The sequence below is a fragment of the Phyllobates terribilis genome, unplaced genomic scaffold, assembly GCF_046119375.1.
Source record: "Phyllobates terribilis strain yellow unplaced genomic scaffold, ASM4611937v1 Scaffold_2__4_contigs__length_985480577, whole genome shotgun sequence".
NCBI lineage: Eukaryota > Metazoa > Chordata > Amphibia > Anura > Dendrobatidae > Phyllobates > Phyllobates terribilis.
This window is the reverse complement of record NW_027362762.1, coordinates 13,333,281-13,359,710: the sequence shown is the minus strand read 5'-3', so window position 1 is coordinate 13,359,710 and position 26,430 is coordinate 13,333,281. Positions and strand designations below refer to the sequence as shown.

The 26,430-nt window shown below is 49.7% G+C and overlaps 1 protein-coding gene across 1 annotated transcript; it reads left to right on the top strand.

Moving 5' to 3' along the window:
* The first annotated feature begins 2,637 nt into the window (after nucleotides 1-2,637).
* LOC141243216 (olfactory receptor 52A1-like) lies at nucleotides 2,638-3,962 on the top strand. Its single transcript, XM_073668912.1, has 2 exons — nucleotides 2,638-3,562; nucleotides 3,940-3,962. Exons 1-2 carry the CDS (start codon nucleotides 2,638-2,640, stop codon nucleotides 3,960-3,962), a joined length of 948 nt encoding a protein of 315 aa, XP_073525013.1.
* Nucleotides 3,963-26,430: the final 22,468 nt, after the last annotated feature.

Genomic DNA, 26,430 nt, shown 5'->3' with positions numbered 1-26,430 from the left:
AACCAATCTGGGAGCGTTCACCTCTGACGCTGAAACCCACATCCTCTCGTCTGAACCATAGCCTTTCCAGTGCACCAATTATGGTAGAGAACGATGTTGGAGAAGAGAATCTACAATCCTAGAAATCTCGAACTCCAGGTTACCATCAACCATTACTGGGGATGGTGGTAGAGGTGAGGGCTCAAGAGGTTCTACGTACCTTTGAGTAAGGACCTGTGGAACACATTATGGACCTTAAGGGCCCGAGGAAGTTCAAGACAAAACGCTGCTCTGCTACGTACGAAACCCCGAGACAGAAAAGCAGGCGGAATCTATATAGAGACAGCAGCAATGTAAACATTCAGACAGTTCTCATGGCAGTAATCTCCCCATTCAATAATCTCCCCGGCTTGCCAATTCAGCAATGGATTATGTTTAACAAGCCAGGGGATACCTAAAACAATCGGAGTAGGAAGATTCTCCAAAACATAGCAAGGAATGATTTCACAATGAACTGACCCCACCCTCAGTTTTACATTCTGTACAATCTGAGTACATGCTTTCTGTGCAAGTGGCGCCGAGTCAATGACAAAGGTGGAAATAGGTTCAGCTAAAGCACAGCAAGCAAGACCATGAGTTTTCACAAACTCAGCATCAACCATGCCGACTCCGGCTCCACTGTCAACAAACATAGAAATTTTCTCGGTTTTGCTCTCTAGCACCACCTCTGCAGTCAGGACAAAGCGGGAACTGCTGTTTGGCCACAAATGGACCCCTTGTTTATCCAACTCCAGACTACCGAGAGCTAATCGAGTCTCTTTTTGTTTAGGAATTGAAGGACAGGTCCCAACAAAGTGTCCCTTTTTCCCACAAAAAAAATATGCCTTTTTTTTTTGCGAATCTCCGGGGAGATGTATGATGCATAGATACCCCCCTAACTGCATAGGTTGGTTCTTCCACCTCCTCCAGTACTGGTTCTCCCACAGACCGCTCCCTTGGCAAAGGTACACAACCCCAACATGAAGGCCCCGGAGAAGGAGGTCGCAAGATCCAGAAAGGAATGAATATAACCGCCGACACCCACCTGGAGAGACCAGGTATATATACACCAAAGCCAGAGGAAGGTAGTCGCTGGGTCCTAAAGACAGCCTCCTATCTAGGAAGCTGTCTGCGATGCCAAACGTGGAGATCTCCTATAAGCCACTGCAGGGCGACTGTCTGTCACCTCCGACACACTCGTGACATCATTACTGTGGCCCTGCTCTATGTGTCTTTAAATTGTTAGTGGGGTTTTTCCCAAATTTTGGCTGCCCTTGCAGTCACAGCATGGGCATTAGCACTATAGGAGACCCACTCCTTTATAATGGGAACATTTTTTTACTGAGACCCTCCTCTATGTCTCTTCAAAGGGGTATTGGGTTGCGTCCAAATTTTTGGCAGCCCTCGAAGTCACTGCATACGCAATAACAGTATAGGAGACCCACTTGTTAATAATGGGAACAACAAAGCATAGTCAACTCCTGGCCCTTTAAGAATAGTAAGGGCCGCCTGATGGCCCTATAAAAATAGTCTTTGTGACTTTCAGAGTCCCTCCATCATAAGTGAAACAGGATGTGTCTGATGATATCTCACACACCGCATGGCCAGATAAGGTTGTAAAATGTTAAAATGAGATTTCCCGGTGAATGCATTTGTCTTGGTTGAAAGCGTTGCAAAAACGCATCAAAAACACTATGTGTGAACATAGCCCAAGGTGTGGAGGAGTATTTTTGTTTTTGTATATTTATTTTGCCTTATACACAAGTCATTACCCTGGAAAGGATATTCCTTAACATATTTCCCAGGAAAATCCATTTTGGTTTTGTTTTTGTATGTTTTATTGTGAGTCTGTAAAAGTGGCGTCATACTCTGACCACGTTGCTGACAACAGTGACCTGGGAGTCAGAAATGATTTCAGGGGTCTTCCCCATGCTGTTCCCATGTCATTTGAGCACTGTTCCAATCGATTTGGGCAATTTTTAGGCCCTCTGCAAACCGCTGGGGGAAGCCGCCTGAAAAATGTTTCCCATAGACTTACATTGAGCTCGTTACTCAGTCCGAGCACTCGAGTATTCCAATGTGCTCTACTCGAACAACGAGCACCCGAGCATTTTAGTGCTCGCTCATCACTAGTGGTTACCCTTCTTTAAACTTTCTCTATATATCTCTTTTAGTTATCTATGGAAATTGGGCTCCATACTCATTATGTCATTGCACTGATTAAAGGATAAAGAAACAAATTCTAATTTTGAAGTCATGACTTTTATCTTAGCTTTAGTTGCAGCAGACTGGCATTGAGTGCTGCAATTTTCATCCAAATCTTCTCCATTGTAGTCTCACCCTCTGCTGATCCATACCTGTAAGTAGCCCAGATGTATCAGCTCACACTTGTAGACATTTTACTGGCCATTCAGGTTAAGACCTTCATTGTGGAGTCAATGCCTGTGTCTTTTATGTTTTCCTACATTTACTATATATTCTAGGGCAATGGCAGCTCCATGTCATTGATACTGATTCAATATACTGTCTGGGATCTTCAGGACCACTGGTGGTCTGTACAGCTAAGACCATAGCAGAAACAGAAAGTGATGTCTTAAGTTTGTGTCCTGCAGGAGATCAATGATGAATTCTACCTTCTATCCCTCCTACTTCCTACTGGTTGGTATTCCAGGATTACAGCATGAACATATCTGGATTTCGATCCCTTTCTGTATCATCTATATATTGGCTTTAGTTGGAAACCTCCTGATGATGGCTGTCATCTTTTTGTCACCAAAACTCCACCAGCCGATGTTTATATTCCTCTCCATGTTGGCACTTAATGACAGCCTCCTTTGTACCAGTTTTGCCCCCAAAATCTTGTCCATCTTCTGGTTCAATGATAGAGCCATCAGCTTTAATGGATGTCTTCTCCAGATGTTCTTCATTCATTCCTTCACCAGCATTGAATCTGGGTTCTTGGTGTCCATGGCTTATGACCGTTATGTTGCTATATATCAGCCTCTCAGGTACGGCTCCATAATAACCAGCAGTGTGATATCCCGGCTGGTCTTCGCTCTTCTGGTCAGGGCAGTTGTTATGGTCGGTCCTTGTCTTATTATGATAAAGAAATTTCCCGCATTTAAGACCAGCGTGATTGCACATTCGTACTGTGAGCACATGGCGGTGGTGAAGCTCGCCGCCGCCGATATCCGCGTCAACAGTATATATGGACTATTTGTGGCCTTCACCATTCTGGGATTTGATTTGTCCTTCATCTTCTTATCATATGTCATGATTTTCAATGCTGTCTTCCGTCTACCATCTAAGGACGCCCGTCTGAAGGCATTTCACACCTGTACCCCTCATGTCTGTGTGTTCCTAAGCTTTTACAGCATGGCCATATTTTCATTCTTATCCCATCGATATGGCAAGAAGATTCCTCCTTATATCCACAATATCTTCTCTGACATCTACCTCTTGGTTCCACCAATGCTCAACCCGCTTGTCTATGGATTGAAATCATCCCTGATCCGTGAGGAGATCTGTAAAATAACATGGAAACGTTAGGATGAATTCTCCAGAATCTGATCCATTGTCCATGGTGGTGTCATTCGAGTAGATAGCGCTTTAGTCATTCTCTCTGCTCGGAGAATTCGTTTTTTGGCTGGATTGTATGCAACATGGGTTATAAACCATCATGTATGTGTTTTATAAAGAAGTTGTCCAACCCAATATATTCTGTGTCATTAAGTCTTGGGGATATTTAATGCTCCCGATTTCCCTACTTATAGACCAAGAGTACAAGGGAAAAGTAGATAAACTGACTCCGTCTCACCGTTATTACGTTATGTGTATGCAAACCTCAGAGAAGGTAGAGCTGAATGAAGCCTAAACACAATATCCTGTACATTATTTTGGGTCCAAATCTCATCTGCTAAGGTCAAGTCCTAGTGACATCATAATAGCATGGCTGCCCTCCATGTTTAGAGGATCAGAGCTTCTTGCATAAAGTCTCATGGGTGAAGGGATCCTTAGATGTGGAGAGCAGCCATCGTTCAAGGAGAACTCCAGGTGAATATGTATTAAAGGGTCATGAAGAAAGTTATGTAATATGGGAAATGTCTGGAATATGGAAGAACATCTGTCTCCTGGTGACTTCTACCGGTGGCAATGTGATCAATGAATTACTGAATCAAAAGATGTGACTGAGAGATTGCGGTGGCATGGAGGCAATTTTCTTTTTAAAGTAAGTGGCCAGATCTGTGGGTTTTATCAGAAAAGACAAGTGAATTTCCTCGACTGGAGTAACAGCACGCTGCACCGACATTTTTTAATGTTTTCTAGAATTAAAAATAAATGGCCCCTTTGCCGCGAAAGTCTGTGTCCACCTTCCTGACAGAGCCCCGTTTTTCTGATATGACACATGTCACTTTATGTTATGATAACTCTGGAGTGTGTCTACATATCCTGCTGATTCTCAGATTATATTTGTATGATACTTTATACTTTATGATATTGGTGAATTTACAGTCAATAAAATTTGCATTAATTTATAAAAAATCTTGGAAATTTGGCAAAAATGTAGAAAATTTGCAATTTTCAAACTTGAAATTTTGCTGCCTTTGTACCAGATAGTGACACCGCACAAAATAGTTCAGAAATAACATTTCCCATATGTCTTCTTTAAGTCGGCCTCATTTCACAAGCAATCTTTTTTTTTTAGAATGTTAGAAGGGTTAAAAGTTTAGCTGCAATTTTTCAGACTTTTCAACAAAATGTACAAAATCTTCTTTTCTTTTACCGAAGTATTAAGTTTTGAAGAGCTTTTAAAACCTGCACCCCTCTGTGTATTAAAAACCACATTCGGGAAGCTTATTAACCCCTCTGGTGCTACACAGGAATTAATGAAAAGATGAAAAATTACATTTTTTTCAACTAAAATGTTGTTTTAGCCTCAGTTTGTTTCATTCTCACAATCTGTAATAAGAGAAATTCTACCTCACAATTTGTATCACAATTTCACCTGAGCACGCCGATACCCAATAAGTGATCAGAATCTGCTGTTTGGGCTCCCGGCACAGAAGGGAAGGCGCACTATGTGACCTTTAGGGCACAACTTTGGCTGGAATATACTGCGGACTACATGTCACATTTGCACATTCCCCAAAGTTTCCAACACATTGGAACCCCCCCCCCCCACAAGTGACCTCATTTTTAAATCTAAACCCTTTGAAGGAATTCACCTGGGGGTGCAGTGATCTTTTGGGACCCACAGATGCATTACAAAAGTTTACACCATTGGGCTGTGAAAATGAAAACATTTTTTTTTTCATTTTCACAGTGGTAAAAAATGGACTCAACAAGTTGTTACCCAATTTCTCCTGAATGCGTCAGGGCAGGTTTCACAATGATAAATTAGGTCCTTTCGGTTTCCCTTTTTGGAACAGACTCCGCTCCTTTCCTGTGCTCTTCCCTTCAGCGTAGTTTGGTGGATCTAACCAGGGAAATGTTGTCCTGGTACAGTATGGGCACCATCAGTTTTAGAAGTCCTGGGATCATAATTCCTGACCTTGATAACGTTCTCCTGAAAGTTAAGGAAGGTCCCGTATTGCTTGTACATGGAAACAACACAAAAGCATTGTAGAGCGCCGTCTGTACGCGGCCACACAAATTTGCCATTTATTCCCAAGAAAAGGACATAGTCAGGGGATTTAATCCAAGTGTCCCTCCCTTCATAGACCCTAAATCTGAGTGTTCCCTGAGGAGCTCTTGCGCATCTTTATTCCTCTTACTTGGCAGATATTGATGGAATTTTCAGTCTTCCATAAAAATGAATCATGGACTTGTCTACACTGATGTCCCTTTGGTCCCCATCACATCTTCTGATCCCCCACAGTGAGCACTGATATCCTGATGAGGCCGGGATGTTTCTGCACAAGCGGGCGTCATTTCATGACATTATATTGACAGGTCATGTGCCATGACCTTATGCGTGTATGCGCAGAACAGTCATGGATTTCATCAGAGCTGGAAGTCCTGGGGATTTCGGTGCGAGTGGCAGTAAGATAAGAAGATGTGACGAGGACTGGACGGGGGAAGGTGCTGAGCGGAGAGGTCGAGAACAGAGCAGAGGGTTCGAGAACTGAGCAGAGGGGTCGAGAACTGAGCGGAGGGGTCGAGAACTGAGCGGAGGGGTCGAGAACTGAGCAGAGGGGTCGAGAACCAAGCAGCGGGGTCGAGAACCGAGCGGAGGGGTCGAGAACCGAGCGGAGGGGTCGAGAAACGAGCGGAGGGGTCGAGAACTGAGCGGAGGGGTCGAGAACCGAGCAGAGGGGTCGAGAACCGAGCGGAGGGGTCGAGAACCGAGCGGAGGGGTCGAGAACCGAGCGGAGGGGTCGAGAACTAAGCGGAGGGGTCGAGAACTGAGCGGAGGGGTCGAGAACTGAGCGGAGGGGTCGAGAACTGAGCGGAGGGGTCGAGAACTGAGCGGAGGGGTCGAGAACTGAGCGGAGGGGTCGAGAACTGAGCGGAAGGGTCGAGAACTGAGCAGAGGGGTCAAGAACTGTGCGGAGGGGTCGAGAACTGAGCGGAGGGGTCGAGAACTGAGCGGAGGGGTCGAGAACTGAGCGGAGGGGTCGAGAACCGAGCAGAGGGGTCGAGAACCGAGCGGAGGGGTCAAGAACCGAGCGGAGGGGTCGAGAACTAAGCGGAGGGGTCGAGAACTGAGCAGAGGGGTCGAGAACTGAGCGGAGGGGTCGAGAACTGAGCGGAGGGGTCGAGAACTGAGCGGAGGGGTCGAGAACTGAGCAGAGGGGTCGAGAACTGAGCGGAGGGGTCGAGAACTGAGCGGAAGGGTCGAGAACTGAGCAGAGGGGTCAAGAACTGTGCGGAGGGGTCGAGAACTGAGCGGAGGGGTCGAGAACTGAGCGGAGGGGTCGAGAACTGAGCGGAGGGGTCGAGAACTGAGCGGAGGGGTCGAGAACTGAGCGGAGGGGTCGAGAACCGAGCAGAGGGGTCGAGAACCGAGCGGAGGGGTCGAGAACCGAGCGGAGGGGTCGAGAACCGAGCGGAGGGGTCGAGAACTGAGCGGAGGGGTCGAGAACCGAGCAGAGGGGTCGAGAACCGAGCGGAGGGGTCGAGAACCGAGCGGAGGGGTCGAGAACCGAGCGGAGGGGTCGAGAACAGAGCAGAGGGTTCGAGAACTGAGCAGAGGGGTCGAGAACTGAGCGGAGGGGTCGAGAACTGAGCGGAGGGGTCAAGAACTGAGCAGAGGGGTCGAGAACCGAGCAGAGGGGTCGAGAACCGAGCGGAGGGGTCGAGAACCGAGCGGAGGGGTCGAGAACTGAGCAGAAGGGTCGAGAACTGAGCAGAGGGGTCAAGAACTGTGCGGAGGGGTCGAGAACTGAGCGGAGGGGTCGAGAGCTGAGTGGTGAGGATTTTTTTCCCTTTTGAAGGCTTTTACAATCTTGAAATCTGCGGAAGCAAATTACAAAAAATCTGCATCTTGGCAAAAACAGACTTTTACAAGGTTTAATTCCTCTCAAATATTTTTGCTCTTCCAGAATTGCTTCAAATCGTGACTGTATGTTAACCCCTTACTAACATTGTCAGTAATAGTACGTCCCTGTGCCCTGCGCCTTATGGACCACGTACGTACTATTACGCACAGGCGATCGCGCTCGCACACAGGCTATGCGGGTGCGATCGCCGCCGGGTGTCAGCTGATTTTGACAGCTGACACTCGGTCTCACACCGCTCCCAGCACATTAACCCCCGAAATGCTACAATCGTAGTCGATTGCAGCATTCCCAGGGCTGGCAGAGGTAAGAGCTCCCCTCTTACCTTGTATCGGAGACCCCGCGCTCATAGCGCGGGGTTCCAATCGTTGCCATGGTCCCTTGATGTCGTCATGAAAGTCTTATAGTGGGACAAAGTGTAAAAGTGAAAGAAAGTGTCAGAAAGTGAAAAAAAATGTAAAAAAATTGTAAAAATATTTAAAAGAAAAAAATGAAAAAATAATCCAAAAAAAATAAAAATATACTGTAGCTATAAATAAATATTATTATGGAAAAAAAACAATAAAAGTACACATATTTTGTATAGCCGCATTCGGAACAACCTGATCTATAAAACTGTCCCACTAGTTAACCCCTTTAGTGAATACGGTAAAAAAATAGATAAAAAACTAAGGAAAAGACGATGCTTTATCATCATACCGCCAAACAAAAAATGGAATAAAACACGATCAAAAAGACGAATGTAAATAACAATGGTACTGCTGGAAACGTCATCTAGTCCCGCAAAAAACAAGCCACCATACAGCTCCATCAGCCAAAAAGTAAAAAAGTTATAGCTCTCAGAATAAAGTGATGCAAAAAAATTATTTTTCCTATAAAATAGTTTTTATTGTGTAAAAGCGCCAAAATATAAAGGAACTATATAAATGTGGTACCGCTGTAAATGTACTGACCCGAAAAATAACGCTAGTCTTTGCAAAAAAAAGCATCTTTTAGTGTGTGACAGCTGTCAAACATAAAAAACCCAATATGAATCTGGTATCGCTGTAATCACACCGACCCGAAGAATAAAGACATCTAATCACTTATACCGCACGAGGAACGGCGTAAAAATAAACTCTAGGGTTAGGGTTGTGTTATGGTTGTGTTAGGGTTAGGGTTGTGTTAGGGTTAGGGTTTGGTTAGGGTTGTGTTAGGGTTAGGGTTGGGCTACGGTTAGGGTTGTGGTAGGGTTAGGATTGTGCTAGGGTTTGGATTAGGATTAGGGCTAGTGTTACGGTTAGGGTTGGGTTAAGGTTGGAGTTAGGGCTGTATTAGGGTTGGGGCTAGGGTTGTGTTAAGGTTAGGGTTGTATTAGGGTTGGGGTTAGGGTTGTGCTGGGGTTGGGATTTTTTCAAAAGTAAAGAAAAAAAATGATGACGATATGGTGACTAGTGTTGAGCGCAAGTGCTCGCTACTTGAGTTTGCATCGGGTGCTCGGGTATGCACCGAGTATCGCGAGTGCTCGAGTCTCCGCCCCATATATTTGCGGCTGTTATACAGTCAAAAACAGGCAGGGATTGCCTTCCATGCACATGTTTTTTTTGGGTGTCTAACAACTGTGAAACATGCAGGGTGGGGACATGAGCATGTCTCTCCAGCACCCACGATACTTGGTGCATACCCGAGTACCCGATGCAAACTCAAGTAGCGAGCACTTGCGCACAAGACTAATGACAATGTGGCACCCCAGGGGGGTCTGGTTGCCACAGTGGTAGAAATACCATGTCTGAGAGCGAGCATGGGTTTTCCTGGTCAGGAGCACTATTGCATGCAACGCCTCCTGCCCCAGTCCAGGGAGGGGAGGAACCTGCCCTTTTTAAACTGGATCTGGGGCGGGGTTAGGGAGTCGCGTTCTAGTCCAGAGAAAGGGACAGAGGAGCAGCAAGGAGCTCTGTAGGAGACAGGAGCTGAAGGCCAGGGACTGGAGCTAGCAGAGCTCGTCCTGGCCAAAGACGCAGAAAACAGGACACCGGAGTCCGAGGCTGTGAGGATATCCACATCCAGCAGCAGAAACCACCTGGCAGGGGATTTCAGGTCCTCTGGCTATAGAAAGCCCGGAGGCTCAGTCACATGCAAGGGACCGGCACCGCCATCGAGGAGCGGAAGGTACCAAAGGCCCCAAGTCACCAGCCATACGGGTGAGCACCACACGGTACACTCAGGGACATGGGCTACTACACAACTACAGCAGGGTAGCCAGGAAGAGTGCAGTCAGACGGGAAGGCCTAGACCTCCACCTGGCCAGGGGGACTCTTGTTCGCTCACAGACTGACCAGGCCTCTAATGTTAGCCAGTACTCCCGGCAGGGCCTTCTTCATTACCAACAGTAAAGACCCTGAACTGCACTGCACGGACTCGGAGTCATTTCTGCTGCGCCCATGCACCACAACCCTCACCATCTACACACGCTGCCCTGAGGCTATACTCCTCCCGTGGGGAGTTATACTACCCTCTGCTGTGCACACATCAGCCTCAGCGGTCTGCCCCGCAGCGGCGGTTCTCAGTGACCGCAATCCACGGGTGGCGTAGTCGGACATTTAAACATTAAAAACCAAATAAACAGATCCGCCACTGGTTTGACCACCCTGAGCCACGGGATCGGGTCGCCGCCACGGAGACTACAACCCCTAGCATTACACAGAGACCCGGCTCCGGGTACTCCCCCACACACGGCCCAGGGGGCGCGTCAACTTTGGCGTAGTCGGCAGGATTTCGTGCCCGCAACCACCGGGTAATGCGTGCCTGAAGAAAGACTGTGATACTTACCGTGGTGAAGTTTCCCGCCATCCGCAGCCGTTTTCCCGCCATCCACAGCCGTTTTCCCACCATCCACAGCCATTTTCCCGCGATTGGGCGCCATTTGTGGGACGCCCCGCGGGTAGAAGAGGGACATGGACGCCAAAAGCGCGCGAGAGCTGAAGCCCCGCCTTACGTACTGACGCTGCGCAAGGTCCTGGAAGGAGCCCAGCGGACGCCGACGTCACCAGCGTCCAACGCAAGGTCCTCGACCCCGACGATCGCCTGCGGAGCTGCGGCCTACGGAGAAGAAGCAACGGAAGGTAGGCCACGGTTAACTAGGGGGGAGGAAGACACCAAAAATAGAGGGAGCTCCCACCGCCAGCACGGCTGCTGCCGCAGTGATGCCGTTCACGATGCCGTATATACCCGGAGCGGCATGGTTACCCCAGTACTCAGGGGAGTCGCATACCCTGAGCGACTTTAAAGAAAGACTGAATAGCCTATTCAAAGTATACCCCCTGTCTGAGGAACAACAAGTGAGCATCCTGACAGCCCAAAGAGAAGTGAAGTCCTGGTCAGCCAGGGAAAAGGGGACTGTAAAGGAAATACTGGCCCGTCTAAAGGACACTTTTGATACCCGCACCTCAGCAGAGATCAAGCTAAAATTTTATGGATGCAAACGGCGGGCACAAGACAGTATACGGGACTATGCTTTGAATTTGCAGGAGGCCCTGAGAGCCATTAAGCAGGCAGACCCTGACAGCGTGCGGAATGAGGATAAGTTGTTGACTGAACAGTTCATTGAGGGTCTACAGTCCAGCGCCCACCGAACCCAGTTGCGTGTAATGGCCTTGCAGAACCCTGATTTGGACTTTGCGCAGTTTAAAGACAGGGCCATCCGGGTGCTCCGAGAACCGGCACCAGGTGGCGCTGTAACCCACAGGCGCCCTGCTATCACCTATCACCAGGAGGCAGCGCCCTTGTCTGCAGAGCCTGTGGGAGCTGATGCACAGGCTTTGAACAAAGCTCCAGCTGCAGACCTGCACCATCAGGTCCAAGAGCTGACCAAAAGCGTTGCCGCGTTAACCAGAACTGTGCAGTCTTTACAGGTGTCCCCTCCAGGAAAGTTCCAGCTGGCTTCCAGTCCGGAGGACGTCCCTTGGCGCCAACAGAGGAGGATCCCATCGTCCAGAGGAAGGCCCAGCGACCGCTACGACCAGGACGGACAACCCATCTGCCGCCGCTGCAACCAACCAGGACATATGGCAAGGTACTGTCATTTAAACGGGCCCAACCTGGGGCAGAGGGCCGACCCCCAGGCATAAGACCATCAGGCCCATCGAGTTGGCGTGATAAGTACATAGGGGGACGACCGGTCTTGCCTGTGGTGCTGGATGGCATTCCTATGAGTGCACTACTGGACACCGGATCACAGGTAACCACCATCCCCTATGTGCTTTTTAAGCGGTACTGGAATGACTCAGATATTACCCGCTACCCAGATGACGATTTGAGCATCATCGCAAGCAATGGTCAGCCCGTACCGCAGGTGGGATTCAAGGAGGTGACCATCAAAATTGGTAAAGTTGAACTGCCAGCGCAAGGACTGATTATTGTGGACATTGACCGTCGTGAAAGCCACCCTAAGATAACCTTGGGTACTAATGTTATTGAAAATTGTCTTGCAGAGATAATTGTCATATTACAGCAGGTTGCGGTGAACGCCAGCTCCAGCCAGCAGTGTGTCCTACAAAAGGAGTCCTGATGAAGCGGCAACAGGTAGAACTGTCTGGTGGTGAGATTGGTAGCGTAAGACTGAGTGACCTGTTCCCTATCGCCATGCCCCCAAAAAGTGAAATGATGATCTGGTGCCGGACTGCAATCGGGTTAAGAGGAAGGGACTACCAAGCCATGGTAGAACCCGTCTACTCAGACAGTAGGCCCACCATTTTGACAGCACGGGGGGTGGTCGATGTACGCCATGGGAGGGTACCCGTCCGCATCTTAAACATTGGGGAAAGAGAAGTATACTTGCCCCGGTATGCCATTCTAGACAAATTGTTCACCGTTAACCAAAACTCTGTAAAGGCCGTGGAACCCTTGCCTCCATCTCAACCAGAGGAGGGTAACGGCTCCAAGAAACAAATGGAGGACTGGTGTCAGAAGCTGCATGTGGGCCCCGACTCCACTCCCTCACACCAAAAACAGGGAGTCTACCGGGTGGTGCAGGAGTACGAAAGAGTCTTTAGCAAACACCCGTTAGACTTTGGGCAAGTAAAGGGGGTAGAACACCACATCCCCACGGGAGACCATCCGCCCATAAAGGAAAGATACCGACCTGTACCCCCTGCACACTATCAGAATGCCAAGGGAATGTTGCGAGAAATGAAGGAGGCTGGGGTAATCAGGGACAGCTGTAGCCCCTGGGCAGCTCCACTAGTTCTTGTGAAAAAGAAAGATGGCACCATGAGAATGTCTGTACATTACAGAAAGGTCAACCGTATCACACACAAAGATGCGTACCCGTTACCTAGGATAGAGGAATCTTTAGCTGCATTAAAGTCTGCTAACTTCTTCTCCACTTTGGATCTTACTAGCGGGTACTGGCAGGTTCCTGTAGCAGAGGCAGACAAGGAGAAGACCATGTTCACCACCCCGATGGGTCTCAGCGAATTCAACTGTATGCCGTTCGGGCTCTGCAACGCACCAGGAACCTTCCAGCGGTTGATGGAGTGCTGCCTGGGGCACAGGAATTTCGAGACGGTCCTGCTATACCTGGACGATGTCATCGTGTATTCCAAAACATATGAGGACCATCTGAAACACCTGGCAGAGGTGTTTGACGCCCTGGCAGGCTGCGGCCTAAAGGTGAAACCCTCCAAGTGTCTTCTACTGAAACCAAAGGTACAGTACCTGGGACACGTGGTGAGTGCTGACGGAGTAGCTCCAGACCCTGATAAGATCACAGTGATTAAGGACTGGCCAAGACCCTCCAGCTTAAAGGAAGTGCGGCATTTCCTCGGGTTGGTAGGCTACTACCGAAGATTCATCCCCGGGTTCACCAAAATGACAGCACCTATGCAAGACCTCCTGTTAGGTCAGTCAAAGACCAAGAATCAGAAGCCGCCCTTCAGGTGGGACAAGCTGGAAAAGGAGTCTTTCCGCCAGCTGAAGATGGCCCTCACGGGGGATGAGATGCTGGCTTGCCCTGATTACGGCCAGCCTTTCATCCTCCACACAGACGCCAGTAACGTGGGGCTGCGAGCCGTACTATCTCAGATCCAGCAGGGCAGAGAGCGGGTAATTGCTTACGCCAGCCAAAAACTACAGCCCACAGAGAGAAACCCTGAGAATTATAGCTCTTCAAGCTAGAGTTCCTGGCCGTGATGTGGGCAGTGACGGAACGTTTCAAACATTACCTTGCCTCTGCCAAGTTCACTGTGTACACGGACAACAACCCGTTGACACACCTGGACACTGCAAGACTTGGTGCCCTGGAGCAAAGATGGATGGCCTGGCTGTCCAACTATGAGTTTACCATCAAATACCGGGCGGGACGCACAAATGCCAACGCAGACGCCCTGTCCAGGATGCCGAACTTGCCGGACCGAGGGGAAGATCCAGAAGAACTGGAAGAGATTGAACTCCCAGCGTTCCACCGTCATGGGATTACCCAGTGTTCCCACTGTGTAAGGGACAAGCACTCTGCCACCTTCAATCCCTTACCCCACTACAGCTGGGCAGAGATGCAAGACAGTGACCCAGCCGTCCGCATGGTAAAAGAGATGCTGACACAGGCTGATGCCCGCCTTGACCCAGACGCTCCGGAAGAGACCAAACAGCTGTGGAAGGAGAAGAGTAAACTATTTCTCTACAAGGGGAAGCTGTGCCGGAGAATTGTCAACTCCCAGACACATGAGCTGCCCTGGCAGGTAGTGGTCGAGACGCGCTCTATGGTCCTGGAGGCATACCACGACGGAGCAGGGCACTTTGGATGGAAGAAGTTGGAGTTCCTGTTGCGTGAATGGTTCTTCTGGGTAGGCATGAGAGGGGCCATTGAGAGATGGTGCAGAGACTGCGGCCCGTGCAACCTGAGAAGAATGGACCGTGCCAGCCAGAAGACTCCTCTGCAGCCCATCATCACCAAGCAGCCATTAGAACTGGTAGCCCTGGACCATGTGAAGCTGGCTCCAAGTATGTCCGGGTATGTCTACGCCCTCACCATCGTAGACCACTACTCCCAGTTCCTGGTGGTTGTCCCTGTCAAGGACTTAACAGCTCAGACAGCAGCTAGAGCCTTCCAGCAGCACTTCTGCCATCCACACGGGTATCCGGAGCAAGTGTTGACTGACAAAGGTCCACCCTTCGAAGCGGAGGTCTTCCAGGAGTTCTGCAACCTGTATGGCTGCAAGAAGATAAGGGCAATGCCCTATCACCCCCAAACCAACGGATTGTGCGAGAAGATGAACCAGGTGGTGATAGACTTGCTGAAAACGTTGCCCCTGGAAGAACGCAGTCTGTGGCCTGAAAAACTGCCTGATCTGGTGGACTTGTATAACCACATCCCAGTAAATTCCACCAACTGCACCCCGGATTACCTAATGAGAGCAAGACCTGGTAAGCTGCCTATTGACCTGGATATGGGAGTCCTGACACCCGAGGACACCTCGCCAGAGGCAGACTGGGATACAGAACGGCAGCAGCAGTACCGGAAAGTGCAGGAGAGTGTTGAGAGAAGTCTGTCTCAAGCAAGAGAAAGGCAAGAGAGGACTTACAACCAGCATGCTCCCGCTGTTCACCTGGCACCTGGAGAGCAGGTCTTGAAGAGGAAGAGGCGGCTCCATAAGTTGGATGACCAGTGGGAGAAAGATCCGTACACAGTACTGCCCTCAAGTCATGAAAATCCGAAAGTGTGCTTTATCAGTAAGGATGGAGGAGAGACCACAGCCACTGTCTCCACAGACCACCTGAAGAAGTGTCCCGAGCAGCTGCAAAGCACTGATGAAGACCAAGATAGCCCGCAACCCACAGAGGAAAGGGAAGAAATTTTCAGTACAGTACTCAGAGAATTTCCACGGTCCTGGACACAAATTAACAACGCTATTGTGGTACCCATCATTACCTTTCTCCAGCCAGCCCCTCAAGGGCCTACAGAAGAGCAAGTAGTGTTGGGAGAGCAACCAGCCCCAGAGGCAGAAGATTCCATACCAGCAGCCCAGGGGAACCAACCCTCTGCTAGTAGTGAGCCTGCCGTACCCGTCGTAAGCCAGAGAGTATGCAGAAAGCTGCCCAACCTACCCATAACATCTCCAAACACCTGTAGTGCAGACACTAGCGAGCCCACTACACAAGGGGTGGAAACAGGGGACCTAGAAAGAACACCACCAGATAGTGTGTTATGTAGGTCCACCAGGAGCACTAGAGGTCAAAAGCCCGCTCGCTGGAGAATCTAGGAAAAAAAAATGATATATACCTGTATATTGCAAATGTTGAAATGTTTTATGTTTGTTGCATGAATAATAATTATGTTTCTCAAGTTACCCGACAGGGTCTATGGACTGACAGGTTATGGACAATGAATAACCGGAACTGTACCTTGTAAATAGTTGCACCTGTTAAGTGCCCCTTTTGTGCCAGACCACAGAACAAAAACCCGTGGAGGTGGCTGAAGACGTGGTCCAACTCCGGATCATCGATGACCTGTAGCCACCCCAGTGCCTACGTGGAGGGTTTGGGACAGGTCCCTCAAAATACATCTTTGGTGACATGGACACCTGGTTACGGAAGCGCTGTGACCTATAAAGACTGAACTCCTTTTACATATGTTGATGTGTTATTGCTTATGCCCTGTTATGTATGTTTTCATAAAATGTGTTTAGTCCCGGAGTACTAAAGTTTACCAGGGGGGAATGTGGCACCCCAGGGGGTCTGGTTGCCACAGTGGTAGAAATACCATGTCTGAGAGCGAGCATGGGTTTTCCTGGTCAGGAGCACTATTGCATGCAACGCCTCCTGCCCCAGTCCAGGAGGGGAGGAACCTGCCCTTTATAAACTGGATCTGGAGCGGGGTTAGGGAGTCGAGTTCTAGTCCAGAGAAAGGGACAGAGGAGCAGCAAGGAGCTCTGTAGGAGACAGGAGCTGAAGGCCAGGGACTGGAGCTAGCAGAGCTCATCCTGGCCAAAGACGCAGAGAACAGGACACCGGAGTCCGAGGCTGTGAGGATATCCACATCCAGCAGCAGAAAACACCTGGCAGGGGATTTCAGGTCATCTGGCCATAGAAAGCCCGGAGGCTCAGTCACACGCAAGGGGCCAGCACCACCATCGAGGAGCAGAAGGTACCAAAGGCCCCAAGTCACCAGCCATACGGGTGAGCCCCACACGGTACACTCAGGGACGTGGGCTACTACACGACTACAGCAAGGTAGCCAGGAAGAGTGCAGTCAGACAGGAAGGTCTACACCTCCACCCGGCCAGGGGGACTCTTGTTCGCTCACAGACTGACCAGGCCTCTAATGTTAGCCAGTACTCCCGGCAGGGCCTTCTTCATTACCAGCAGTAAAGACCCTGAACTGCACTGCACGGACTCGGAGTCATTTCTGCTGCGCCCATGCACCACAACCCTTACCATCTACACACGCTGCCCTGAGGCTATACTCCTCCCGTGGGGAGTTATACTACCCTCTGCTGCGCACACAACATCAGCCTCAGCGGTCTGCCCCGCAGCGGCGGTTCTCAGTGACCGCAATCCACGGGCGGCGTAGTCGGACATTTAAACATTAAAAACCAAATAAACAGATCCGCCACTGGTTTGACCACCCTGAGCCATGGGACCTGGTCGCCACCACGGAGACTACAACCCCTAGCATTACACAGAGACCCGGCTCCGGGTACTCCCCCACACACGGCCCAGGGGGCGCGTCAACAACTTATTCAATATGACGACCTAATATTATCAAATTCTGTGTCGTACTTCTGGGTTCAAAATGTTCACTATACCCCTTGATAAAATCCTTGAGGAGTGTAGTTTCCAAAATGGTGTCACTTGTGGGGGGTTTCCACTGTTTAGGCGCAACAGGGACTCCCCAAACGCGACATGACGTCCGCTTTCGATTTCAGCCAATTTTACATTCAAAAAGTCACACAGTGCTCCTTCCCTTCTGAGCCCTGCCGTGCACACAGTGTTTTTTTCCCACATATGTGGTATCTACGTACTCAGGAGAAATTGCACAACAGTTTTTGGGGTCCATTTTCTTCTCTTACCCTAGTAAAAATAAAAAAATTGGGGCTAAAATATAATTTTTGTGGAAAAAGTTTGATTTTTTTTTATTTTCACGGCTCAATGTTGCAAACTTCTGCGAAGCACCTGGGAGTTCATGGTGGTCATCACATATCTAGATAGGTTCCCAGAGGGGTCTAGTTTCCAAAATGGTGTCATTTGTGGAGGGTTTCAACTGTTTACGCACATCAGAGGCCCCCCAAACGCAACATGGCGTCCACTAATTATTTAAGCAAATTTTACATTCAAAAAGTCTAATGGCGCTCCTCCCCTTCCGAGTGATGCCGTGCCCCCAAACAGTGATTTTCCCCCACATATGGGGTATTGGCGTACTCAGGAGAAATTGCAAAACACATTTTGGGGTCCATTTTTTCCTGTTACCCCTGTGAAAATAAAAAAAAATTGGGTTTAAAGTAACATTTTTGTAAAAAAAATTAAATGTTCAATGTTTTCTTCCACATTCCAAAAATTCCCGTGAAGCACCTGAAGGGTTAATAAAGTTCTTGAATGTGGTTTTCGGCACCTTGAGGGGTGCAGTTTTTAGAATGGTGTCACTTTTGGGTATTTTCTGACACTTAGACCCCTCAAAGTCACTTCAAATGTGATGTGGTCCCTAACGAATGGTTTTGCAAATTTTGTTGGAAAAATGAGAAATCGCTGGTCAACTTTTAACCCTTACAGCTCCCTAATAAAAATAAAATTTTGGTTCCAAAATTGTGCTGATGTAAAGTAGACATGTGGGAAATGTTATTTATGAACTATTTTGTTTGACATATCTCTCTGATTTAAAGGCATGAAAATTCAAATTTTGAAAATGGGAAATTTTCAAAATTTTCGCCAAATTTCCTACTATTTTTTCGCAAATAAACACAAGTGATATCGAAGAAATTTTACCACAATCATGAACTACAATATGTCACGAAAAACAATCTCAGAATCAAGGGGATCCATTGAAGCGTTCCAGAGTTACAGTAAGGTCCATATATATTTGGACAGAGACAACATTTTTCTAGTTTTGGTTCTAGACATTACCACAATGAATTTTAAACAAAACAATTCAGATGCAGTTGAAGTTCAGACTTTCAGCTTTCATTTGAGGGTATCCACATTAAAATTGGATGAAGGGTTCAGCACCTTAACATGTGCCACCCTGTTTTTAAAGGGACCAAAAGTAATTGGACAGATTAAATAATTGTAAATAAAATGTTCATTTCTAGTACTTGGTTGAAAACCCTTTGTTGGCAATGACTGCCTGAAGTCTTGAACTCATGGACATCACCAGATGCTGTGTTTCCTCCTTTTTGATGCTCTGCCAGGCCTTCACTGCGGTGGTTTTCAGTTGCTGTTTGTTTGTGGGCCTTTCTGTCTGAAGTTTAGTCTTTAACAAGTGAAATGCTGCTCAAATGGGTTGAGATCAGATGACTGACTTGACCATTCAAAAATATTCCACTTTTTTGCTTTAATAAACTCCTGGGTTGCTTTGGCTTTATGTTTTGGGTCATTGTCCATCTGTAGTATGAAACAACGACCAATCAGTTTGTCTGCATTTGGCTGGATCTAAGCACACAGTATGGCTCTGAATACATCAGAATTCATTCGGTTGCTTCTGTCCTGTGTCACATCATCAATAAACACTAGTGACCCAGTGCCACTGGCAGACATGCATGCCCAAGCCATCACACTGCCTCCGCCGTGTTTTACAGATGATGTGGTATGCTTTGGATCATGAGCTGTACTACGCCTTCGCCATACTTTCCTCTTTCCATCATTATGGGTAGAGGTTGATCTTGGTTTCATCTGTCCAAAGAATGTTCTTCCAGAACTGTGCTGGCTTTTTTAGATGTTTTTTAGCAAAGTCCAGTCTAGGCTTTTTCTTCTTGATGCTTATGAGGGGCTTGCACCGTGCAGTGAACCCTCTGTAGTTACTTTCATGCAGTCTTCTCTTTATGGTAGATTTGGATATTGATACGCCTACCTCCTGGAGAGTGTTGTTCACTTGGTTGGCTGTTGTGAAGGGGTTTCTCTTCACCGTGGAGATTATTCTGTGATCATCCACCACTGTTGTCTTCCGTGGGCGCCCAGGTCTTTTTGCATTGATGAGTTCACCAGTGCTTTCTTTCTTTCTCAGGATGTACCAAACTGTAGATTTTGCCAATCCTAATATTGCAGCAATTTCTCGGATGGGTTTTTTCTGTTTTTGCAGCTTAAGGATGGCTTGTTTCACCTGCATGGAGAACTCCTTTCAAAGCATGTTTACTTCACAGCAAAACCTTCCAAATGCAAGCACCACACCTCAAATCACCTCCAGGCCTTTTATCTGCTTAATTGAGAATGACATAACGAAGGGATTGCCCACACCTGTCCTTGAAATAGCCTTGGAGTCAATTGTCCAATTACTTTTGGTCCCTTTAAAAACAGGGTGGCACATGTTAAGGAGCTGAAACTCCTAAACCCTTCATCCAATTTTAATGTGGATACCCTCAAATGAAAGCTGAAAGTCTGAACTTCAACTGCATCTGAATTGTTTTGTTTAAAATTCATTGTGGTAATGTCTAGACCCAAAATTAGAAAAATGTTGTCTCTGTCCAAATATATATGGACCTAACTGTATTACTTCATAAAGGGACAGTGGTCAGAATTGTAAAAATTGGCCTGGTCATTAACGTGCAAACCACCCTCGGGGGTAAAGGGATTAAAATGGGTGTTGTGTAGAGATGAGCGTTGTTCGACTCGAACTGTTCGCCAATCTCAAATTCGAGCTGTTTTGGGCGGTGTTCGAGCCGTTCGGCGAACACGAACGATTTGAGAGAAATTCGGCTGTTCGAGGTTATGTTCGATAACTGTTCATGCACCAAAATCATAACTGGATTTTTTCTCAGTAATGCTGATAATTAATGTTAATACGCAGTTTGAGTGCACAGCGGGGTGGGGGGAGGGGCAGGGGATGGATCTCTGCAGGAATAATGAAGATCTCCATTTTTTTTTCTCTTTCCCGCATTTACAGTGGGGAGGTGCAATCTGTCAGCTTATCAGCAGCGCACACACGGAGCGAAGTGCTTTTTTTCACACAAGCAAGGGCATGTGTCATTGGCAGTGTATGTCACATGTCCTTGCCCTATAAGACCCAGCCATTTTCCCTGTCGCCACCATTTTCTCACTGCTGCAGCTGCGTGTTAGACGGCACCGCTGTTGCTGTGTGTGTGACACCCCAGGGGTCTGGTTGCCACAGTGATAGAGATATTACGTCTGAGAGCAGGTGGGAGGTCTCTTGGTCAGGGATCCTATGCATGCCACACCTCCTGCCCAGTCCTGGGAGGGGAAGAACTTCCCCTATATAAACCTAGGGCTGAGGCAGGGTTAGTGAGTAGAGAAGAAGTAGAGACAGAGAAAAGAAGCAAATATAGGAACAGAACATCAGGAGCTCTGTGGGAGCAGTGTTACAAGGAGTCAGGGGCTGGCAGCTGCAGAGCTCGCCCTGACTGAGAAGATTTCTTACCGGACCCGGAGTCCGAGGCTGTGGGGACTAACTCCTACCCAGCAGCAGAATCCGTCAGGCAGGGGATTCCAGGTCCTCTGGCCAAGAAACCCGAAGGCACGGTCACACGCGTGGGACCAGCACCGCCGTCGTGGAGCGGAAGCTACTAGAAGGCCCCGAGTCACCGGCCATACGGGTGAGCACCACACGGTACACTCAGGGACGTGGGCTACTTATACCCGCTTCTAGCAAGGTAGCCAGAAGAGTACAGTTAGTTTGGGAGGCCTACAACTCCGCCTGGCCAGGGGAGATCCCATCTGCTCAAGGACTGACCAGGCCCCAATCGCTAGCCAGTACTCCGGGAGGGTCTATCTTTGTCACCAGTAAAGACCCTGAACTATACCGTACCGTCTCCGAGTGGTTCCTGCTACCCCCATCATCCACGTCGGCTGCCCTGAGGCCATACCCCTCCCGTTGGGGGTTATACTATCACGCTGCACAATCCTACCACCGGCCTCAGCGGTCTGCCCTGCAGCAGCAGCTCCTTAGCTGTACTCAACGGGTGGCGTAGTCGTCCAACATCTACCGCTGATACATCGCCGCTCAGTTTGACTCCCTGGGCACGGACCGGGTCACCGCCACGAGACTACAACCCTCAACAGATCCGGCTCCGGGTAAGCTCCCGCGTGCGCAACGCAGCGCGACACAGGCCCAGGGGCGCGTCAACTTTTGGCGTAGTCGGCAGGATCTCGTGCCCGCAACCACCGGGTACTGCGTGCCTGAAAAAGACTGTTCAAACTTACCTGTGGTGAAGATTCCCGCCATCCGGCGCCATCTTCAGCCTTCTTCCCGCCATCGGTGAAGATTCCCGCCATCCGGCGCCATTTTCAGCCTTCTTCCCGCCTTCCGTGGAGTTTTCCCGCCGTTGGACGCCATCTTGAAGACGTCGCGCGGGAAGAAGAGGGGCGTGGACTCCGAAAGCGCGCGAGAACTGAAGCCCCGCCTCACGTCCGGACGTCGCGTAAGATCCTGGAAGGAGCCCAGCAGACGCCGACGTCACAGGAGCGCGATGGAAGGTCCTCAACCCTGACGATCTACTGCGGAGCCGCGGCCTACGGAAGAGGATCATCGCAAGGTAGGCCACGGTCCACTAGGGGGGAGGAGGATGTCGGATACGGAGGAGAGCTTCACTGCCTCAACCCCCGCCAGCGCCACCGCTGCTGCAGTCATGCCTTTCACCATGCCCTATATCCCGGGAGCGGCCTGGCTACCCCAGTACTCAGGGGAGTCACATACCCTGCATGACTTTAGAGAAAAGCTGGATAGCCTCTTCCAGGTGTACCCCCTCACAGAAGAGCAAAAAGTGAGCATCCTGGTGGCCCAATTAACTGGGGCAGCCCGAAGGGAGGTAAAGTCCTGGCCACCTGGGGGGAGGACTGTCGCAGGGATACTAACCCGGCTGAGGGACACCTTTGATACCCGCACCTCAGCCGAGATCAAGCTTAGATTCTACGGGTGCAAACAGCGGGCACATGAGAGTATAAGGGACTATGCCCTGAACCTACAAGAGGCCCTGAGAGCCATTAAGCAGACCGACCCTGACGGCGTGGGAGACGAGGACAGGCTGTTGACTGAACAATTTATAGAGGGTTTATATTGCAATGCCCACCGAACCCAGTTGCGGGCAATGGCCTTACAGGACCCTCATCTGGGATTTGCACAGTTCAAGGACAGAGCCATCCGGGTGCTTCGAGAACCGGCACCAGGTGGCGTTGTGACCCCCAGACGCCCCACTACCACTTACTACCAGGAGGCGGCGCCCTTGTCGGCAGGGCCTGTGGGAGCTGATGCGCAGGCTTTGAACAATGACCCGGCTCCAGACCTGCACCATCAGGTCCAAGAGCTAGCTAAAAGCGTTGCTGCGCTAACCCGAACTGTGCAGTCTTTACAGGTTTCCACTCCAGGGAAGATCCAGCTGGCATCCGGACCGGAGGACATCCCGTGGCGTCGACCAAGGAGGACCCCACCGGCCAGAGGAAGACCCAGCGACCGATACAACGAGGACGGACGACCCATCTGCCGCCGCTGCAATCAACCCGGACATATGGCAAGGTACTGTCCTTTAAACTGGCACAACCTGGGGTAGAGGGCCAACCCCCAGGAAAAAGATCACCAGGCCCATCGAACTGGCGCGACAAATATGTGGGAGGACGTCCAGTCTTACCCGTGGTACTGGATGGCATTCCTATGAGTGCCCTACTGGACACCGGGTCACAGGTCACCACCATCCCGTACGTGCTCTTCAAGCAGTACTGGAATGACTCGGATATCACCCGCTACCCTGACGACGACTTGAGTATCATCGCCAGCAATGGTCAGCCCGTGCCACAGATTGGATTTAAAGAGGTGACCATTAAAATCGGTAGAGTTGAACTGGCAGCACAGGGACTGATCATTGTAGACATTGACAAACACGAGAGTCACCCAAAGATAACTCTAGGAACTAATGTAATTGAAAATTGTCTTGCAGAGGTGATTTTCCTTTTACAGCAGGTTGCCAAGAACGCCAGCTCTGGCGAGCAGCGAGTGCTCCAAAAAGAGATCCGGGCACTGATGCGACGGCAACAGGTGGAACTCTCCGGCGGTGAGATTGGTAGCGTGAGAATGTGTGACCCTTTCCCTATTGCCATGCCCCCAAAAAGTGAAATGATGATTTGGTGCCGGGCAGCTATTGGTCTGAGAGGTAGAGATTACCAGGCAATGGTAGAACCAGTTTACTCAGACAGTAGGCCCACCATCTTGACAGCACGGGGGGTGGTTAATGTACGCCATGGGAGGGTGCCCATTCGCATAATCAATATCGGGAAGAGGGAAGTGTACCTGCCCCGGTATGCCACGCTAGCCAAATTATATACCATTAACCAAAATGCTATACAATCTGTGGAACCCTTGCCTCCATCTCACCCGGAGGAAGGTAACGGCTCTAAGAAAACAATGGAGGACTGGTGTCAGCAACTACATTTGGGTACTGACTCCACTCCCTCACACCAGAAACAGGGAGTCTATCGGGTGGTTCAAGAGTACGAGAGAGTGTTTAGTAAACACCCGTTAGACTTCGGGCGAGTCAAGGGGGTAGAACACCACATCCCCATGGGAGACCATCCTCCCATAAAAGAGAGGTATCGACCCGTACCCCCTGCACACTACCAACACGCCAAGGGGATGCTTAGAGACATGATGGAGGCTGGGGTGATCAGGGATAGCTGTAGCCCCTGGGCAGCTCCACTAGTCTTAGTCAAAAAGAAAGACAACACCATGAGGATGTGTGTAGATTACCGGAAAATCAACCGTATCACACACAAGGATGCGTACCCCTTACCAAGGATAGAGGAGTCTTTGGCTGCTTTAAGATCTGCTAACTTCTTCTCTACCTTGGATCTCACTAGTGGGTACTGGCAGGTTCCTGTAGCAGAGGTGGACCGGGAGAAGACCGCATTCACCACCCCGATGGGACTTAGCGAGTTTACCTGTATGCCGTTCGGACTCTGCAACGCACCAGGAACCTTCCAACGATTAATGGAGTGCTGTCTGGGCCACAGAAACTTCGAGACGGTCCTGTTGTACCTGGACGATGTCATCGTATATTCTAAGACTTATGAGGACCACCTGAAACACCTGGCGGAAGTGTTCGAAGCTCTGGCAAGCTACGGCCTAAAGGTGAAACCCTCCAAGTGTCACCTCCTGAAACCAAAGGTGCAGTACCTGGGACACGTGGTGAGCGCTGACGGAGTGACTCCCGACCCTGATAAGATCACCGCAATTAAGGAATGGCCAAGTCCCTCCAGTGTAAAGGAAGTGCGGCAGTTCCTCGGGTTGGTAGGCTATTACCGCAGATTCATCCCCGGTTTCACCAAAAAGGCAGCTCCTATGCAGGACCTCCTGATAGGCCAGTCCCGGAAGGCCAAGAACCAGAAGCCACCCTTCAGATGGGAGAAGTTAGAAGAAGAGTCCTTCCGCCAGCTGAAGATGGCCCTCACGGGGGATGAAATCCTGGCGTACCCAGATTACAGCCAGCCCTTTATCCTCTACACCGACGCAAGTAACATCGGGCTAGGAGCCGTGCTGTCCCAGATCCAGCAGGGGAAAGAACGAGTAATCGCTTACGCCAGCCGAAAACTGCGACCCACCGAAAGAAACCCTGAGAATTACAGCTCATTTAAGCTAGAGTTCCTGGCAGTGGTGTGGGCAGTCACCGAACGCTTTAAGCACTACCTCGCTTCTTCCCGGTTCACCGTGTACACGGATAACAACCCGTTGACACACCTGGACACGGCAAGACTCGGTGCCCTAGAGCAGAGATGGATGGCCCATCTGTCCAACTACGAGTTCACAATCAAATACCGGGCAGGACGCTCCAATACCAACGCGGACGCCCTGTCCAGGATGCCAAACCTACCGGACGTAGGAGAAGATCCAGAGGGACTGGAAGAAGTCGAACTCCCCGCGTTCCACCGTCATGGGACTATCCAGTATTCCCATCGGGTAAGGAGTAAGCAAGCCGCTACGTTTAATCCCTTGCCTCACTACAACTGGGAGGAAACGCAAGACAGTGACCCTGCCGTCCGGCTGGTGAAGGAGATGCTGACTCGGCCAGAGGCTCGCCTTGACCCAGACGCTCCGGAGGAAGCCAAGCAACTGTGGGCTGAGAAGAGTCGACTGTTCCTTTACAAGGGGAAGTTGTGCCGCAGAATGGTTAACTCCCGGACGCATGAACTAATCTGGCAAGTAGTGGTGCCATGGAGAGACGCAGCCATGGTGATGGAAGCATACCACGACGGGGCTGGACACTTCGGATGGAAGAAGCTGGAGTTCCTGCTGCGTGGGCGGTTCCACTGGGTAGGCATGAGGGGAACCATCGAGAGGTGGTGCAGAGACTGTGGCCCGTGCAACCTAAGAAGGAAGGACCGTGCCAGCCAGAAGACTCCCCTGCAGTCCATCGTCACCCGGCAGCCGTTGGAACTGGTAGCCTTGGATCATGTAAAACTGACCCCAAGCAGAAGTGGCTACGTCTACGCGTTAACCATTGTGGATCATTACTCCCGGTTCTTGGTTGTCGTCCCCGTTAAGGACTTAACGGCTCAAACAGCAGCTAGAGCCTTCCAGCAGCACTTCTGCCGTCCACACGGGTACCCGGACCAAGTGCTGACGGACCAGGGACCTGCCTTTGAAGCGGAGGTCTTCCAGGAATTCTGCAATCTGTATGGCTGCCGGAAGATAAGGACGACACCCTATCATCCGCAAACTAATGGACTTTGTGAGAAAATGAACCAGGTGGTAATGGATCTCCTGAAAACGTTGCCCCTGGAAGAACGCAGTCTG

Bases quoted from the DNA above. Each gene is read 5' to 3' on its own strand.
- LOC141243216 (XM_073668912.1), top strand. From the start codon at position 2,638: ATGATGAATTCTACCTTCTATCCCTCCTACTTCCTACTGGTTGGTATT. The intron at 3,563-3,939 runs GTTAGGATGAAT...TCATCTGCTAAG, and splicing joins CTGTAAAATAACATGGAAAC to GTCAAGTCCTAGTGACATCA.